General features: G+C 40.7%; 1 protein-coding gene across 4 annotated transcripts in view; it reads left to right on the top strand.

The window, feature by feature from the left end:
• Window positions 1–21170, top strand: part of ALKBH8 (alkB homolog 8, tRNA methyltransferase) — a 438016-nt gene that overhangs the window by 91631 nt on the left and 325215 nt on the right. For 3 of the 4 annotated variants that reach the window (XM_085621495.1, XM_085621496.1, XM_085621498.1), the window contains exons 4-7: window positions 2296–2427; window positions 5753–5848; window positions 12506–12610; window positions 20263–20333. In XM_085621495.1, coding sequence (XP_085477621.1) covers window positions 2296–2427; window positions 5753–5848; window positions 12506–12610; window positions 20263–20333 — 404 coding nt within the window. The remainder of the gene's footprint in view (window positions 1–2295; window positions 2428–5752; window positions 5849–12505; window positions 12611–20262; window positions 20334–21170) is intronic. The other variant, XM_085621497.1, reaches the window with a different exon arrangement.

The raw sequence follows: 21170 nt of genomic DNA, 5'->3' as shown, positions 1-21170 counted from the left end.
CTACCATGTCCTTTACCAAGGCAGGAAGTGATGTGAACCCATTATTTTATGGACAAAATGTACTTTGAGAAAATAGAAAAGTTATACGTGGGAAGGGGGGAGGGTGTTTCACTTTTTCATCTAGAGACTGCAAGCAAAAAATAAAATACACAGCGCTGCTGAATGTGCAACAGACATTTTACCTTAGTCTTATATGTCAAATATGGCTGGATGAAAATTCACCAAACAAAAATGGCACCATATGATAGGAATGCTGTTGTGCCATTAAGATTTGGTTAACTTTGTTCTGTGGTTTTACTCAACTAAATGTTTTCCTAGGAAAAGACGTATTGAAAATTGACAATTTTTAGGAGCCCCCTTACAACTTTTGATGTGTTTTTTCTTATGTACACCAAATTTGTCATGCTCTTGGCCAGAAAGTTTGAATGCTGCTTCCTCAAGGTTTGGTGCAAATTGTTCAAGAGTGACACTTTCTTTGGGGATGCAAAAATGGAGAATGCTATGGATTTTGTTGTCAACCTAGACTATAAATGTGCAACTGTGCCTGTCTTATGTATGTATATATATATATTCACTGAAAAAACCATAGGTTTCACACATGTTATAGTTAGCGGAAATTTTACTGATAAAAAACCAATGAAATTGCCCCGTTATAGTTAGTGCTGGCAACTATAACTCACGCGACCGCAATCCTCTGCTGATGCTAATACTGTATTTAGACACTTATTTGCCCATGTCTTCTTCCATACATTTTTAGCTATACATATATTACAAATATTTTTTTTTATAAAGACACATATGTCATCAGCAGAAGATTGCGGTCGCGTGAGTTATAGTTGCCAGCACTAACTATAACGGGGCAATTTCATTGGTTTTTTATCAGTAAAATTTCCGCTAACTATAACATGTGTGAAACCTATGGTTTTTTCAGTGAATTTGCAAGGTTTTTTAAATGCTAATTCCTAACTATAACGTGTGTGAAACCTATGGTTTTTTCAGTGAATTTGTACGGTTTTTTAAATGCTAAGTTACTTTACGCCATTCGAGGCGTGCGCGCCCACTTAACGCAGTTCGTTCCGTGCACGGTTTTTAGCAACTTTAATAAGCCCTGTACATTTGGTGGCCTTCGGCCACCAAAAGCACAGGGGGTGGGGTCAATGTGGATAGTGTTTTTTTTATTTCGATTTTATAATTTCATGTTGCCAAAATTTAGTTTTTTTTCACAGGTCTAATAAGCCCTGTACATTTGGTTGCCAGCGGCCACCAAAAGCACAGGGGGTGGGGTAAGTGTGGATAGTGTTTATTTTTTTATTTTTTTTTTAAACCGTACACGTACGGTAAGCGTACGGTAAGCGTACTCGCCGAAATTGCCGAAAAAAAAAAAAACGTTTTTGCTCTTGGGGGATGTTTGGGGACTCCCTCAACATGACTGTGTGGGAGGGAGTTGTCAAAACAGCCCCGTAACATGTTTTTGGGCATCATGTTTGATAAATAACACTCAGTGCGAGAGACAAAATGGCGGACGCCGCTTCCTGGTTTCGGCCGATTCGAATGTTTACTAAGATCTAAGAGCCAATCAGAATCGCGCTCGCGCACGCCACCGTACGCGTATGGTAAGCGTACGGTAAGCGTACCGTAAGCGGGCTCAGATATATATATTGATTTAAAGGCTATTTTCGCAGAATCTACTGAACAGATTTACACCAAACCTACAAAAGGCACTTCCTTGACCTAGGGACTACCTCTCTGCCAAATTTCTAGTAATTCTGTTCAGCCGTTCGGGCTGTAGCTCTGTCTAAAGGTCCTATGGAAAAATGCATGGGAAAAACGCGTTTTGGGACCCCCCTTTTATCTCAGCCCCCGCTTGACGAATCCCCCCGAGACTTTCAGGGTAGGAGCGGAGCGTAGCGCCCCACCTATTTTGAGAAATTCGCGAGGATTCATCGACCGGCGCCAAAGTTATTCAAAATAGAATGTTGCGGATTTCCTATGGAAAAGGGGTCCTAACTATAACTACCTACTGGCGACCGCCAGTAGGTAATATATATATATCCATTGCGTGCTGCAGGATTAGTTATGCACGCTGATAAAAGTCAACTTATTTTTATCACATAGTAAGAAGAGATGATGCGTAATGTGGAATGTTTAATGTTTGAATATATAAATACTGACAGACAGATCATAGTTATATTTAGGTAAAATGTGTCTAAATGAACATTACTTTGCTAAAATTACTGCACTGCATTTTTAGTTAAAACTATGCTTGCTAACTATGGCCTGCTGTTATGCCCTTAGTACATTGGGAGGATTTTGAACTTTCCCCAATGCCTCCTGGCCTGAGAGTGATTGAAGATTTTATAACTGCGGAGGATGAAGAATCTATGCTGCAAAGCATTGATTGGGCAACAGATAAAGAAAATGAAAGTGGTGAGTTAAATATTGAAAAGAGTCATGCCTTGACAATCAGATGCTTGATTGAAGAAATTATGTTACCAGCTATCAGAACATATGAATTTGTCTGCGAACCAAAGACTTTCTCAGTTACCCCTACTGGTTTTTAACCCCCTTCCTTCTTTTCTCACTCAGTGACATTCACCAAATCCATTATGTAGTTGTCTGTCATAACCATGACCTAAGCAGAACCTCTTCTAGCCATGTCAGGTGAAGACATCTTCCTGTACTTCTTATTTAACCTTCATGTCCTAATGGTTGGGGACTAAACGTAAAGGTAACTCTACATGTGTAGATTTACTACTAGTAAATTTACTCTTACAGCTTTGAGTAACTTTAATACTGTCTCAAAATCCGAGTGTATTGTCACAAAATCAGAGTGTAAAATTACTCAAAAATACAGACCTGAAACAGAGCGAGGAGCCGAATTTATGAGTTTAACGTTACTGCTGCCAAAAAGCAGCAGTAGTCAGTCCAGCACCACACATGGCCAACCACTGATACTGCAACACTTTCCCATAAAAAGAAAAGGAGACAGGTGCTCAAAATAGAACCCCATAGGAAATAATGTTTAACTAAATTAAATTATTTCGACTTTTTAAATATATATAGAAAATCATTTAATGTAAAAAAGGTAAATATAATTGTTTTAGATACATTTGATAATAAAATATATTAATACCCCTTTTAAATTAAAAAATTAAGTTACATTAATTCTATACCTAACATTCTGTAATTTTTAATACATATTAAATGTCATATTTTACTTTATGTTGGTGTGTTGTTAATATGAAAGTGTTAATTTAGTTTAATATATTTAAATTACATAATTTAATTCAAAATTAAGATAAAGCTGTAACATTTTTCTGTTTTGCTCTACATATTAAAACTAAGGCAAACAACATTGTAAAATAATGTGGAGTATAGTGTTAGTGAAAAGTCGAAAGGGGAGCTGCAAATTGAACCTTTTAGCATGTACTTTAGCATGTAGAGTAGATGGACATATCAGAGAAAGTTTATGGCCTATTTCAGCATCATTCTAGAGCCATACATTGACATAGAACCGTTTTTTGGAGGTCATTGATAAAAAAACCTCGTAGTGAAATGGAAACATAAATGAAATCACCCGCATGTGGAGGCCAGAATCGAATAAAAAGCTGTGGGAAAAGAATGAGGAATAACACTTGGTTTAAAGGGTAAGAGTTTATCCTCAGTCTTGTTTTGTGGCATGGAGGATGGGGTGGGTGTTCCTTTGCAAAGTAGTCATGAGTGGTATTCAGTAACGTTTTCTTACTCCTACATGTGTGTCTGTAAATTGAAATCATGAGTGTTGTTTTACTGATATATTTTTTTGTCCTATTTACCATAGAATGATTTGTTCTGCTTATAAATTAAGCATAGCAAATTGCATCATTACAATACATATGTTGTGTTCCAACATGCTGTAAACGTTTGACTGACCACTTGACCAAAGTGATGTGTATTAAGAGCTTGATGATACATTTATGCTGGAATGTTAATGACAGGGTGTATTTGAGTGGATTGTCAATGTCATGTTAAGGAGTCTGGGAAAGATTACCAATTATGTGATTCCAGTGCATCCTCAGCTCAGGACAAAAGACAAGCATGTGGTCACATATTGCTGTATTTGACGGATATTGGCAGCAAGTTGAATTCTAATTTAGTTTGGCTTTGAATAATCCTTTGGGACACCACCAGGGTCTTGACACGTTGAGGAAGAAGAAATGTGTTGAGCTGACTGATTTGGGCGCTTTTATTAGCCGTAACCCAGTGCTTCAAATGGGCAGGTACTGTCCTGTACTGAGTACCTGCACTTCTTTAATTTGAAAGGGAGAGTACCAGCACTGCTTGGGAGCAAACCTAGTGAGTAACTGTACTTCCATATTTCCATTTTAAGCACTGCCTTAACCTAATCCCCACCCATGGTTTTTTATTGATATTTTGAAATGAAAATCCAATTTAGCTATAGTTAGCTATAGTTTTATAATTATTGCCTCTGTTGGTAGTGTTTATGGTCCTTGTCTTGCCTTGGTAGGAGAGGGATAATTTATTATCCATTAATAGCGGGAGGATGGTGGTGGACTATATTTAAAATTGTAGCAGTGCATTCGTTGGGGAATGTTTGCTAAAATTGAACTCTTACGTTTTCCTGAGCCAAAAGCCTTCCAAGATTTCAGATTGGAGTCAATTAAAGGGCCTCTAAAGTTCTTATTTGGTATTCCAAATTTATTTTCAGTCTTGTGCACCAAAACCACTGGCACTAAACGGTCTGAACTCACAATTTCTTCTGTTATATCCTGTTTCACAATGTTCTTAATTCAGATTTAAGCTTATTCCTCCAGTCCACTGGCACCAGAAGTACTTTATGCACACTGGGGCTTTATGCTCCCTTCAGCTTACTTAACGTGTTCTTAAACACCAGTCTGGCCTCTTATATGGTCCCCACAGCTCTTGTCACATCACTTTATCATAACACTTGGTCTGGATGGTTGTTGTCCAGTTTAATGTTCAATCTCTTCTGCTCTCACCATCCCTAAAAAACTCACCTGCTCTCACCATTCCAAAAAAACAATAAACATTTGTCCTTACATTTCAACTTAGCAACAGATTATTGTCCTACTTCAATGAAATTGCTAAAATAGGCAACTAGTTTGCTGTATGCTTAATTCCCCTGAGAATTAACGCACCTCTCATCATTGCATCTTTTCAGGGAGAAACGGAATCTTCCCTTATTCTTAGTTCAGCGCCATTTGCCATTATTATTCACCATGGAACACTGTTCTCCTTCCCTTCCGATGAATAGACATACTCTTCTTGTTATTACTCCACTGTCATCACTATGTTCCTTTTCCCACATCAAGACATTTACGCTCTTTTACAATCAAGACTAGATTTATGCACTCATACAAATTCCGCCATTTTCTTACACTCATGACATGATTATGACAAGCCTGGACGTGTCCTCCCACATCCGGTGTATAACTAACTCCCACACGTAGAACAGCAATTTGCACGACTCTCCAGTTTTTCACCCTTCTCGTTCTTTGTCCTCTTGCATTGTTCCCTTGTGTTGGATTGTGAGCCTGGGCTACAAATGTCGCCAGGTCGTTCATTCTTAATAGTCATTTCTTTCATATAGCAAATTGCAATGTTCCATGCACCGAGCAATCTCAGAATGCTTCTCTTAGTATTTAATGAGTGATTCAGAACAATCATCATATATTTAGTTTCATAGAGGACATAATTGATATGCTAATTATTTGTGTTGTATTTTTAACAGCTCAGAAATCCTTAAAGCACAGAAAGGTGAAGCATTATGGGTTTGAGTTTCGCTATGACAACAACAATGTGGATAAAAACAAACCTTTACCTGGAGGTATGAATTTATTTTTAAAACATATGTTTGAAAACATACTTTCAGAAATTTAGTCAAACAGTTTTGTGGTTAGGAAAAGGTAGTGGTGGTGCCACACAAGGATCTTCAATTCTTAAAGCAGTGGTGCTAGGCCATTCTTTGTTCTACCTCCATATTATTAACTATAAGGGTGCAGTATGTCACTTTATAACACATTGACATGCTTTCAAGAAAGAAATGTTAGGTATTTTTGACTAGGGCCTTCAACGCAGCAGTATTATGATTATATGCGCAATAGGTCGATTCACAAAGCTACGTTTCTTCTTGGAAGTCTACACAAATAGCGGTTTATCTACTTCTATGTGCACATTTTGAAATGAGAGCTATTCACAAAATATTCAGATGTTTCCAAACAATAATAAGTGTGCATCAGAGTTCTGCATAACAAGCAGGATGCTGCATAACAAGCAAGTGCTATTGCTTCAAAGTAAAATGGACACCATGGTTTCCTGCGAACAGACTGTACTCAGTCATATGAAGTGTATCCAAGTATCCCTATCTAAGATATTAGAGTTTCTTCATGTGATATGAAATGCTGCCTCACGCATATATGAATCAGAACTTTGACACAAAAAAATGCATTTCGTTCCCAAATTTTTTTTCATTGGAATCAGTGCCCCCTCCCTAATCATTTTTGTCCCTGATTTTTCCTCTAGCATGTTGGAATGTTTTTCTTCGTGGATCATCTTGACACTTTTCTGAATTTGCTCGTCTCTTCTTTCCATTATGAAGTCAGGAAGAATTTGGGGTCTTGTTGTTTTCATTAGTACTATCTTCATCTTCAATCAAGAACCACAAAGACTACCAACAAAGGATTTTTCTCCTTTGTGGATTTTTCCACCTAGCTGCAACCCTCTAAAGGAGACACCTGTCCCCATTCACTTATAATATTCTGGGCAGAGTGGCACCGTGGCTACTGGGAGAAGTCATCCTTTGTGCAGGCCTTCTAGGTCACTCACCAGATCTTCTCAGTTACTGATCTGATGCGGGATGGAGACAGGTGGTTCCAGTTGACAGGTTGGCTTAGAAATAGCAGATTTTACACTTCTACTTCGTTTACTTCATCTTGTGTGATAGGTTATTTATACATCCTGCTGCTTTTACATACAATGATTAGTTTCAGAAAAACATAAAAATATGAAAGGTGGGCGAGAGGGACAACAGACCTGAATTAATAGATGGGTGTAGGTCTGTGTATTAGCCCTAATCCATGGCGGTATTGTACAACACACAATATTTATCTTCCCACAACCTCTTTCTTAGACATATTGAATAGAGTGATCCTCTGTCTGTGTATCCTCCCTCTCTTCCTCAATTAGTTCTTCCTCAGGATGAGGGTTTACAAACACATTTGCCAGCATTGTGGGAGAGTGGTGTGATTGTGGCATGCTTTTCATATGTAGCTAGGCTGTGTAATTTGTTGTTGGTCTGATGAGTCTCAGCTGCTGATTCGTTTGGTGCAGGTGTTGTCAATGAGCCCCTGCCCTCTTTCATTTACAGGTGTGTTAAACTAGAAATAATTCAAAAAAGATACTTTCAATGTGTTTACATTTTGTGAGTGTCTTTTTTATTTGTTGGTGTGGTTCTGAAAGCAGCTGTGCCTGTTCATTTCTAGTTGGTTTTACTTAGACATGTCTCTTGTATTCGTGTTTTTGTTTTTAGCATTATTGTGCCTCTCCTTTGTGCATAAGTTGTTATTGTGATTAATATGAGCTTGGGTAGTTTGTTGATTCATTTCCCATTTTCCTTGTGATTTTCCCTTTGCCTGGTGGTGTTACTCCTGCCCCTGTTTGGTTTCTGTGTGATTCCACTGTAGTTTTCCTTAGTGGCCTGGTGCGGTGTGTTTTTGTCCAAAGTAGGATGTGGGTATAGCATTTGTGAATTGGGCCTCACATATACTTTTGTTACTGTGTTGTTCGATTGGCATGGCCTTCTGTGCCTCTCTTTGATTTTCCCCTTGTCTCTTATGCTTCAAACATAATATTCCCCAATGTAATTTGTTTGCCAGGGCCTATCCCACATCTACACTTTAGTAGTGAGCTTACAGTTGTTCCTCGTGGGGTTGCCTGACCTTGGATGGCGGATTGTTACAAATAAAACACAGGTGGATGTATTTACTGCCCCATCACAGGGTGATAATGGTACCATACCTACGGAGTCACTATAAAGGCAACGTTATACTTTTGACTTTGATGCACCCCTGAGTTGAAATATAAGAAGAAGAAAAACTAAAACTTAAATCCACATGAAAACAATATTTTGGACAAAATACACACTGGTAATCTGTTATGGCTGGCTTACACTCGAAGTCCAACAGTCATAAAGACACAGACAACCACCCATGAAAACAGACCAACAATACATACATGCATCAATGCACACCAACCAGCTATAATGCAACAGGAACCACAGAATGGTATGCATCAGCGAAACACAAAAAAAATGTGCAGCAGAAAGCATAGGTGATGTGCATTATGGATGAAGACCAGTGGAGAAGCATCATAGATGCGCCTCATGCTCCCATTGGCAAATGAGCCTTAGTGGAGCAGTGGGTTATGTGCTTTAGGAGAACATTGCGGTACAAAAGGGGGTGGTGATGGACGGAGCATCAGAACCAATCAAACACTCACACCCAGTCAACAGATCTGGGTTTGATCCATCACCGTTCTTTAGCCCACTCTGCCACCCCAGTTCAGACATGGCCATATGCAAATCAGTCTGACCCTGTGCCTCATGGGAACAGTCCAGCCCGAACTGCCAAGCCATGCCTTCCCTGGACCGGAAACAAGCTTCCTAGGACCGGTTTCTGGCATTTCAGCCGTCTTCAGCCAGGCTTGCTTGAATCGAGTGGCAAAGTGAGCAAGGGACTCACGTCTGAGCATACCCTGCCAACTGATGGCAAACAAAGCGGTACAAAAGGGGGTGGTGATGGACGGAGCATCAGAACCAATCAAACACTCACACCCAGTCAACAGATCTGGGTTTGATCCATCACCGTTCTTTAGCCCACTCTGCCACCCCAGTTCAGACATGGCCATATGCAAATCAGTCTGACCCTGTGCCTCATGGGAACAGTCCAGCCCGAACTGCCAAGCCATGCCTTCCCTGGACCGGAAACAAGCTTCCTAGGACCGGTTTCTGGCATTTCAGCCGTCTTCAGCCAGGCTTGCTTGAATCCAGTGGCAAAGTGAGCAAGGGACTCACGTCTGAGCATACCCTGCCAACTTATGGCGAACAAAGCGGTACAAAAGGGGGTGGTGATGGACGGAGCATCAGAACCAATCAAACACTCACACCCAGTCAACAGATCTGGGTTTGATCCATCACCGTTCTTTAGCCCACTCTGCCACCCCAGTTCAGACATGGCCATATGCAAATCAGTCTTACCCTGTGCCTCATGGGAACAGTCCAGCCCAAACTGCCAAGCCATGCCTTCCCTGGACCGGAAACAAGCTTCCTAGGACCGGTTTCTGGCATTTCAGCCGTCTTCAGCCAGGCTTGCTTGAATCCAGTGGCAAAGTGAGCAAGGGACTCACGTCTGAGCATACCCTGCCAACTTATGGCGAACAAAGCGGTACAAAAGGGGGTGGTGATGGACGGAGCATCAGAACCAATCAAACACCACTCACACCCAGTCAACAGATCTGGGTTTGATCCATCACCGTTCTTTAGCCCACTCTGCCACCCCAGTTCAGACATGGCCATATGCAAATCAGTCTGACCCTGTGCCTCATGGGAACAGTCCAGCCCGATCTGCCAAGCCATGCCTTCCCTGGACCGGAAACAAGCTTCCTAGGACCGGTTTCTGGCATTTCAGCCGTCTTCAGCCAGGCTTGCTTGAATCCAGTGGCAAAGTGAGCAAGGGACTCACGTCTGAGCATACCCTGCCAACTTATGGCGAACCAAGCGGCACAAAAGGGGGTGGTGATGGACGGAGCATCAGAACCAATCAAACACTCACACCCAGTCAACAGATCTGGGTTTGATCCATCACCGTTCTTTAGCCCACTCTGCCACCCCAGTTCAGACATGGCCATATGCAAATCAGTCTGACCCTGTGCCTCATGGGAACAGTCCAGCCGAACTGCCAAGCCATGCCTTCCCTGGATCGGAAACAAGCTTCCTAGGACCGGTTTCTGGCATTTCAGCCGTCTTCAGCCAGGCTTGCTTGAATCCAGTGGCAAAGTGAGCAAGGGACTCACGTCTGAGCATACCCTGCCAACTTATGGCGAACAAAGCGGTACAAAAGGGGGTGGTGATGGACGGAGCATCAGAACCAATCAAACACTCACACCCAGTCAACAGATCTGGGTTTGATCCACCACCGTTCTTCAGCCCACTCTGCCACCCCAGTTCAGACATGGCCATATGCAAATCAGTGTGACCCTGTGCCTCATGGGAACAGTCCAGCCCGAACTGCCAAGCCATGCCTTCCCTGGACCGGAAACAAGCTTCCTAGGACCGGTTTCTGGCATTTCAGCCGTCTTCAGCCAGGCTTGCTTGAATCCAGTGGCAAAGTGAGCAAGGGACTCACGTCTGAGCATACCCTGCCAACTTATGGCGAACAAAGCGGTACAAAAGGGGGTGGTGATGGACGGTGCATCAGAACCAATCAAACACTCACACCCAGTCAACAGATCTGGGTTTGATCCATCACCGTTCTTTAGCCCACTCTGCCACCCCAGTTCAGACATGGCCATATGTAAATCAGTCTGACCCTGTGCCTCATGGGAACAGTCCAGCCCGAACTGCCAAGCCATGCCTTCCCTGGACCGGAAACAAGCTTCCTAGGACCGGTTTCTGGCATTTCAGCCGTCTTCAGCCAGGCTTGCTTGAATCCAGTGGCAAAGTGAGCAAGGGACTCACGTCTGAGCATACCCGGCCAACTTATGGCGAACAAAGCGGTACAAAAGGGGGTGGCGATGGACGGAGCATCAGAACCAATCAAACACTCACACCCGAGTGTTTGATTGGTTCTGATGCGGCCCTTAATTTATGTGCGGATCGCCGTATTCAGGTTACCAAATATAAACTCTTAATTTTTTAAGCTCCCCATGCCATGCTTTTACTTAAACAATGGCGGCCGCGTGCCTTTCTTTATGGGTGGCTCGCCGTATTCACACTGTAAAACATGCAAGTCACATCACGGGCCCCATGCACTTAACTTTTACATGCACAGTACCCGCTTTCATATTTGCAACACAGGCGCCACGCTTTGTTTGAGCATGGTGCCCGCTTTTGTATTTAGAAGAAAACCAATCGTTTTTAGTTGTTTCAGTTGCTGCTGCTGCTCTCGCTTTTTGTGGGCGTGAGGTTTACCCTCCTCACCCTTTGCCTGCCCCTACCACATCGGTGCCGCCGCCATGCTCCTCCCTCCCTCCCTTGAGCTTTCACGTGCCATCTCTGTGGCTCGCTGTGCCAAGGCTCTGGCATCCTGAGTGCTGGGGAGGCGGTGGCTTGCGTTGCACAGAAAGTAAACTTATTTCTGGGTCTCATGTCACGCCCCACCTTCTGCAGAAAATCAACCCTGACACTAACAAGGTTCACTTTACGTGTTCGGGATTGAATGGCACAACCCCTAAGTGTGAAAAGAGAGGCGCTCACCGGAGGCAGGAACAGCGAACTTAGATGAGGGTTCCTTGGCATGGGGCTCCGCAGTCTCCAGCTTTATTAAACTTTCTCTTTTCTTCCCGACATCCTCTTTCGCTCTCCTAGACATTTCTCTGCTTTTCTTCTCTTTACCTCTATGTTCTCTAGTCCCTCTCGCTGCCTCCTGTTTAAAGTTTTTATGCCCCCTTCTGTCGCTGCACCTCTCCCATTTGCTTGCTATTTTTTATAACATGTTTACACGGTTTAAACAGCCATTCAACAAGGTGGCACAGTTATTATTATTTTTTTAAAGCATTTGCAGTGCAATAGGTCTCTCAGTACTGAAAGTTTGAGCTATTGGCGTTGCAAATAATAATGCAACGCCAATAGCTCAAACTTTCAGTAATGCAAGACATATTGCATTGCAAATGCTTGTTTATTTTCTCTCTGGGTGGCTGTGGTGATTCCATTATAAATGTAGGGCTACAAATGCCAGAATGCAAAGAAAAATATTATTTTGACTGGCTAAAGTAAGCATTTTTTTCTAATGAGGGTTAAAGGTTTGGGATAACTGGGCAAATTGATTTTGATGGTACCGTCTGTTGTATTCGGCAAGAACAGTCATACCACTCAGCCCCGCTGTGTAGAAGGATGCACAGTGAGCTGTGCTGTGCTTTTTTTCTTTTCGTTTTTACTCAGTTGGCTGCAACTTCTTACATGCACAGTCCCACAGGCATAACATCTCCCTCCCTACTATTTAAGAGTTTCATGAAAACCTTGTAACTATTTTTCTGAACCCACAATTTACACAACCGGAAATAATGGACGATGCTCCAGGCAGGTAACGACAGCACATAATGTGCACTATGCCCTTGACCTGGGAGTAGAGGTCAATGTGTACTAAGTGTGAATTTTAGCCTAATATCTGTAACCTCTTAGGAATACCACAGGTACTAGCCTCGGAGATCCAGAAGTGATATAGGGTGCACATGGCTTACCCTTTGAATGTTAATATTTTATGTTTTAAAGGTTTTCCTGAGACCTGTGAATTAGTGCTAGAGAAGGTCATGGCACAAGGACTCATTGAATTCAAGCCAGACCAGCTGACAGTGAATCAGTACGAGCCCGGACAAGGTAAGGAAATTAACTTTAATATTAAACCTTGCTTGCTGGTGAAATAGAATTTTGTTAGTATAATGCATGGGATTTTGCTAATAGGAAAATGTACTTCGATTGGAAGCTGCTGTCAAATCTGTACCCTGGATATTAGCTGGAATCTCTAGTATTTATTTATTCATAAGCACTTTAGCTTGGAAAAGGAAGCAGTAGCATTATTTGTTTTCAATGAATTCCTCCCACCTCTAGTTTTTCTTATTCTTGCGGGGAACGTTTTGTTTGCTCTACTCTAAACAGATTCATTAAGCTCATTTTCAAATTGAGATAAGGTAGGAATGAGTGATGGATTTTCTAGACAGATTAGTGCCACAGCTCTCAAACCTTGCTGTGAAACTGCTCTAGAAACAGCAAAGAAACAAGTAAAAAAATACTTGCACATAGCAAGGCTTGATAGAATACAACCGTCATTATAGCCTTCCAGGAAGGTATGTGTGGAAACACATCAGCAAGCAAAAGACAGCCAGCTAGAGTGGCCAGGGGCTAATTGGCAGCTTAGAGAAGTGCTGAAGGCAGACACGTTTGAGCCTTTCTAGTGGTATTGGTGCCTGGTTTCGTTTGAAATAATGAAGCATAACCTGTAATGTGATTTCAACCAATGTGAGAAGTTGTAGCTGTCAAAACCACCCAGTATAGCTGAATAAAGGTTGGGAACTGTGTTCATACTTTCAGTAGGCAGCATGGCAATAGACATTTATACTTAGAATATGTAAGATTATTTTCTCAAACATACCTGGGTCAATTGTATTGCAAGCGGAGAGTTTTAAAATTATGCTTGCTTTGGACTAGTATGAAGATGGAAAAGTCATTCAACTTTTGAATTTTACGTTTTTATTTTTATACGGTCAGGTACATATGTAGAAAATGGGATCACAGAAAAGATGAGAAAAGAGAAAATGAGAAATAACTTGGAAAAGAAAAAGAATTATACAAATTGGACTTAGTCCGTATTGTTCCAGGTTATGAGGCTCTTTCAGTAGGAACCTTCTGTTTTTTAAGCATTCTCCCACAGTTGAAAAGTAGCTCTATTTCTGTTAGTCTTCGCCTTAGAAAGAGAGATTTCGATGGGTTCAGCCCTGTGAAGGGTTTATTTCGGAGTTCTTTTTTTTTAGTAATTTACTCATTACCTATATTGGCCTGAGCCTCTAGATGTGGGGCTGTTCGTCCCTAGTCCAGATTACTGACAGAAAGAAGGATTCCACATCTCTCGCTCAATTCTGTGATCTGGACCTTTGGCAGGTGAGCCACTTTAAAGCCCCTATTTCGTTGAACTGCTTTTAATTATAACGGTGTCTATTTTTAGGTCTCGCCTAGGCAGCACATGCGCTGTCCCTTCGAGACATGCTGTATCTTATCTCTGGGCCTCAAACAAGTCCACCATTTTCATTGGTCCTTTTTTCTGCCATTTGGAAATCCTTGCTTTTTATTGGGGCATTGACTTTATTTGTCCCACCTTTGGGTGTGTCTATCACTTCATGGCTACTGCCCTTGTTACATGTCCCCCTACACTTTTGTTTCTTATTGTCTTTTTAGGTGCTCTCTTTTTTCTTTAGGCTTGTTTAGACTAGCCGTGTGTTCGGAATGTCAGCTTTAGCAACAATTGTGCACAGCTTGCTTAATTAGTGTATTTCCCTTTATCAGCGCAGCATCCTGCGTGTTATCCTTTGATCAGCGCAGCACACCGCGCTTTATCTTTTAGAATTACGGCCACGCCTTTCTTTTGTTCAGCACAGCGCGGGTTGGCCACCTCTATTTATTTACTTTGACAACATTTGTATTTACTTTGTCAACATTTGATCAGCGTGGCATGCCATGCTTTATCTTTAAGCGTGGCTGGCGTGCCTTTCTTTGGCTCTGCACTGGTGCGGCTCGCCCACCTCCATTTATTAACTTTGGCAACATTTTTATGTAGTTTGGAAACATTTCATCAGTGCGATACTCCACACTTTATCTTTAAGCATGGCAGCCATGCCTTTCTCTGGCTCTGCAAGGCGCGGTGCACCCACCTCATTTTATTTTTAGCCTCTATAGTCTTCAGCAGACCTCACCACCACATACTGTGTCCAGGCAGCAGTGGTCCTTCCAGTCCACCTGCCATCCTAAACATATCGCACTCCATTTTGTTAGGGTGCACCCGCTTCACAACATACTCCATCATGGTGGCGGTACTTAGGCAAGTCCACTTTCAGTAGGCCATACTATGCTTCATTTCGGAAGTGCATCGTATATAACTAGTTAATCTAGTTGACTTGCCCAGACTTACTTCCTTTCAATGTGATTTCAACTCTACTTTATGCTACGCACTACCTGCACCACAGCTACTCTACATGCAGGTACATGGCTAGTAATCTTAGAAGTCTCAGTCTCGCCAGTAACCCTGCTCTGTCCGCACTTTGGACACATTAGCTTCTAACTCACGCTCACCATCTGCCTCTTAGGATCGCACCCCTACTATTCCCACTCATTTCAGTCCTTAGTGCCTCTTGTCTTATGTCCTTTTACTCCAGTTCACTTGTCCAGTCTTGTTTTTTTAATTATGATTACGCCTCCTTTATGGAATGCACTGTCTGCAGCCGCTTCTAATAACTACCTTGCGTGTAGCATGTTCAGTAATGTGAAACTGTAGCAGTTACAATCCACCACTAGGTGGCCGTTTTCTATCCCTACTGTCCACAGCACTAGCTAATCACCGCTTCTAACACAGTGCCTTCACCGTGCTCACCGCAGGAATACTCACACGCATTCAGAATCTGGCATCTTAAACCACAGTGACATGGCGGACATTCAAGTTCTGTAACTTTTTTTCATATTGCTGTGTCAAGCACTGCACCAGCAGGGTGTAATTCAGTAGTGTTTGTTCAGAGGTGTGTCCTTGTTTAATTGCACAAGTTATCGTATTTAAACATCTTGTCATTAACTGTTAGTTCTCGCTCACAGTTCGAGGAACGCCCAGGAAACTAGCCATTGCAGATTGACTACTTCAATGGTTCTTGATGTGAGTGCTTAACATTACTTAGCCCCTTGTTTTTTGTTTATTTTTGTGAATCCCCTAAATAGGGAGTATTGTTTTTTATGTGTCAGACCAGCCTCTAAAGAATGGACTTGGGAATTATCTGTGCTATAGCCTTACGACAAAATGTTAGTCACATAGGTTTTAAATAGCGGAAGAGACTTGTGCGTCTAGCATTTTTATTGTGCAGTAATGGCATGCCAGACTTCTCCATATTCACAAGAAGATTGTTTTCCCATCAGTATTTAGTGGCCCGACCAACGTTAGCTATCGCAATAGGCTTAAGTCAGAGGTCTCATGCTATCTATCTTAATTCACTTATTCTTTTTCTTATCCTTTACTAAGGCGTTGGGCATATAGTAATTGTAACTATTTTCTAACATGGAGTTTGTTGTGCCATTACTCTTAACTTCTTTTTCTCAAAATAATAGTATACCTTCGGCCAGTTCACTTTTGGAATTCTGTTATCTTTAACGCCTCTTATTCTCGACATACATTATTTGGGAACACTCATCAGGCTTAAAGCTTTGATTGATCACACGTCATCCTTTGTTAATTGTACAAAAGAAATAATGGCCCCCAAACCCAGGCAGGTACTATAGTTTGTGCTGATGTTTTTACATTTTGTGTTTACGGAGAATTCTTAATTTGAGAATCTAACTCCATACATGCATTAGCGCTTATTTATCACTTTTCTTTGATGGTAAACATTTTAATTAATGGAGTGAAGCCTGTATCTTGGTTTTCTCACGGTTTATGGAACTTAAAGGTAATCCTTTACCTAGGGTTGCACTACAGGAACGCAGTGATTATAGCTCTGTTCTTACTTGGCTAGCAGCTTTCCACATCGTTGCATAATTGTCCGGTAGGCACTGGGGCTGTCTAATATCTAAAGCTAGCTTTTATCTTTGACTTCAGTAAGACTTGGACACCCTCTGTATTTACTGTTTGTACTGTGGTACACTAATTGAAAAGTAGAAAAAACACTGTCATGTCACCTACGAATTAAACTAATTTTATTGGCATAGGATTGAAACTTTAAAAGTCTTGTTGGTAACAGAGGTCAGCAGTACCCGCCCATTTCAAAATCGTGGCACGTATATTGTACATGTTAAATACATGTGCTGTTGTACTGCAGTACACCAACATATACCCTACTGTATTTTGTTACCCATCTCTGTTTTTATGCAATGGCATATCTTTCAATGCTAATGTTTAAGTGAAAGTGTGTAGGCATATCTACTTAATATAAAATTCTTAAATCAGCATTGGTATAACAGTAGAGCTGTAAACATTCCGAAAATATTAATTTCCGAACATTTACCAGAATTTAAATTTGCTGATGTTTTCAGTAGATATTTTAGGACACCTGGCAAGAATGTTAGCTTAAAGACTTTGGGTTCAGACCTTTTCATTCAAAGTGCTCTTGAGCCTCAGGTTTAGGATATTGGTATAATCCTGGTTATTTTTACCTTCCCCCACTTTCAAATCTTTTTTTTTTAGCTCTTTAGTTTGCCTGGGTACCTTGTGGCATACCTGGATGTTCAGTGTGGCATACAACACTACGCAGTTGCTCACCACACAATTCACCGTCACACAATTCAACACCACTCAACATAATTACAATCAACATAATACCACTCAACGTATCATAATTCAACTCCACATAATTACACACTACTCAATACCACATAAAGGCACCCCACATAAATCCACTCTAAGCCATGTTACAACAATCCACGTAAGTACACTCCAAACCATGCTACATAATTCCACTCAACAACACACTGTTCCAATCCACACTATTCAACTCTAGACAAATCCATTCCACACCACATAATTCAACTCCAAATCACATAATTCCGCTCCACAACACAAGTCCACTACACCCAATTCACAACACATAATTCAACATCATACCACAAAATTCATTAGCACACTACTTAATTAAACTCCAGTTCATAACACTCCACAACACAAAATACCATTCCACATAATTAACCTCCATGACATACAATCCCACTCCACATGATTCCAATACACTTAAAAACATATAATTAGTATTCACATATTACAACTGCACACCATGCCACACAATTCCACTACACAAATCTACTCCACACCACACAATTCCACAACAAACAATTCCAATCCACCCACATAATTCCACTACACACCACATACATTCAGTCCAATCCATAGCACATAGGTAAGATACATTTACATTTACATCGCCAATAGCTCTAACTTTCTTTCTTTCCTTTTTTTAACACCCAAACACACAGATCTGGAGTTTAATTCCTACCTATTTGTTCTTTTTCATCACCAGAAAGACAAAGCTATCCACACAGTTCCATGCCACACAATTCAACTCTATACATTTCCAATCCACACCACATAATTTGACACCAAACCACATATTAATACTCAACAACACAATTACACACCACACATTTCGCCAAACAATTCAACAGCACACCACATAATTAAATTCTACTACATACCTCTCCACAACACCAAATCCCATTCCACATAATTACACTCTGTAACACACAATCCCTCTCCACATAATTCCAGTCCACTTAATACCACATAATTACTATCTAAATAATTCCACAGAGCACCATCCCACATAATTCCACTACACAAACCCACTCCACACCACACAATTCCATGCCACACAATTACACAACTAACTAATCCAATACCACCCACAAAATTCCACTACACACCACATGCATACAGTCCATAAAACATAGGTAAAATACATTGCCATTTACAATTCCAATAGCTCTAACCCAAATAAATGCGAGATTGATTGTATTTCCAAAGCTTGTTAATAGTATTATCTCTTCATGGATTTGAGCTACATGAATGCCAGAGCGAGTGCATGGTAGAGAGCACTTTAATACACTCGTGGTCTCCAGACACCACTCTGCTTTCCATTGCCCCATTAGACAAAATGTTAAACGAGAGAGTTTTGAGCTGTGTGAAAAAAGTTGGATGCTTTAACAGTTTAACAGCATAAAAAAAGATTTCTCTGTGTAATTCTTTAGGAACGGAGTTTCATATAGGCTTCCCAAGACGTGATAGCCCGTGCTTCCCCCATAGTAGCTAAATGTAATGGTATTTGTATAAATAGATGCTTCAAAGTAAATTGTAGAGTTCTAGTTTTTTTAGTTCATTGGTTGAGGTGTTGTAGATTATATTGGCATATTCAGTAACTGCTGAGAAGACCCAGTGTCCAAACAAAGAGAAACTACGTTTTTAACAAATTCAGTTGAGAACAATGATATTGCATCCAGGTGTCACTGCTATCAAACGTAGAAGTAGTAAACACAGGAACTTGGTATCTAAAATAGGCCCTTTCAAGTCTTGCAGTGGCTATTGACATTAAAAAGCGTGACATTTTAACTGAAGTTGAGGAAGATTTTCGCCATGAAAATACTGATGTAGCTCTCTTTTTTTTGTGTGATGATTTGTTTATCCTATTTTATTTGTGTGTGCGTACTAAGGTTTTTATTGAACTAATATGTATTATTAAATTAAAGTGAGTCCAGCATGAGCTTTGAGAGAAAGCTAGTGCGGTCATTGGGCTTCATGCAATACAGGACACTAATGGGTATGTGAGTTGGATCCATGAAGCGGCTTCTTTCTTTTAGGGTAGCAAGTATTTCTAGAATAAAAAAGGTGCTTACCAAATGATTAGTTGCAGTGATGTATTTCAAGCTATTAAAACATATTAACATTTGTTTTCTAGTCTAAGTCCTATTTGCATTGTTTCTACGGCACATTAGTTAAATAGAAATCACAAATTAAGTAGTTTCAGTTTTTGAAAATGTGATCATTTAAGGCTGCATTTATGGTTAGTGGCCTTGGTAATTCTGAAGCAAAGGCATTTTTGCTGGAATAGCCAACTGATACGAACCTTCCTGTTTTTCTCTATGTTAAACCAGATGAGATAAAATACAAAATGATTGCCCTGATCCTTAAGCTTAAGGTATACCTCTAGACTTAGATTGAGATGAATGCTACTCTTTCCCATATTGTCATCACATTGTTATAGCATCTGACTTCTATCCCACTTCCCAAGTCATGGGCTGTTTCGTCCAGATGAGAATAATGCTACTTGCTTTCTTTTTCTACCTTGTAACTCAGTTTTGTATAATAATATAAATTACCCCTCATGTTTTTATCTGCTCTCCATTTAGATGTTTTTCTCATTTATTTATATTTAAGATTCTTATAGTGCAAATCGTGACTGTTTGGTAAAGTGTGCTTCACACATAACTCATGTAACCATACAATTGGCCATAGAGAGAACATTTATTCGAATGAGTACTCTAAGCCTAAAGATGCACGTTGTCTAACCACAATAGGAAACATGATTTACATCATATATCAATAAAACTAGGTTAGCAGCTCTACATAATATCCACTAGCAGGGATTTGTCAGGGTAAATTAGGAATTCAGACAGTCGGAAGAGTAACAGGGACCAGGTAGCCATTCAAAGTGGGAATGTTGGTCCATGGTGTTCTCAGGCGTTTCAGTGACACCGAAGTGAATTGCAGCAGAATTACAATGGTTTGTTTTGTGTTTTAGGCATACCTCCACATATTGATACCCACTCAGCTTTTGAAGATGGATTAATATCTCTCAGTCTTGGAGCACAGGTAACAGTTTTTCACTCTAATATGACTTCTGTCATGAAGATAGTCTCTAGATTAGAATTAACTTCATCCATGAACCTTATGAAGTATGTTGTCTGTTTAATATATGGATTATCCTTCAGCAGTTCATGTAAAGCTGCGGTTGTATGTCAAAAGCACAGAAATGAAGGGTAGGATACTCTTCTGGAGTATTGTGTTCTACTCATTCATTCCAAGCAAGCCATAAGTTGCTGAATCTTTACAAATGTTGAATGTTTGAATTGTGATTTTAAGACTACTGTAACAACCCCGAGAAAATGTAATTTTTTGTTTTTTAATACAAATCGTAATACAGTTGCCATGAAGTTGTACATGCACTCTTTGCTTACAAAAAAGAGGGCTATCATTACAAATTTAGAGGTTTGCGATTGTGGGTGTCACTATTTTGTAATAGGATAAGATATTTTTTCCCTGTAGTGCTCCTGTTCTGATGGGTCGTGGTCATTTTAGAGGTGGACTGACTGAGTGCCAGTCATGGGCTGAGAGTTACCGTCGGGAAATACCTCTGTCCCCTTTTAGACCAGCAGCCCTCTGCTGTCACGCTGTGCTTTTCTGTTGCATTGTATTTAGCAATAACTCGGGTAAAGCTCGAGAAATGAAGAGTTCGGTGTCTAGAAGATGGTGGCTGTGAAAATAGGGTACTTATTTCGATTTATTTCTGAAATTTTACTGCCTAAATTCAGCCCTACCAAAACTTTAGCCATGAACTCTAAACTGTTAAAACGTTGACGACTGTTCAAATTACCTCACCCTAACCTCAACTTACTTCCCTTAAATATCTTAAAGACTGTGTAAATCACT

This window comes from Triturus cristatus, chromosome 8 (assembly GCF_964204655.1).
Source record: "Triturus cristatus chromosome 8, aTriCri1.1, whole genome shotgun sequence".
Classification (NCBI taxonomy): Eukaryota; Metazoa; Chordata; class Amphibia; order Caudata; family Salamandridae; genus Triturus; species Triturus cristatus.
The sequence above is the reverse complement of the archived record's forward strand: the minus strand, read 5'-3'. Positions and strand labels throughout refer to the sequence as shown.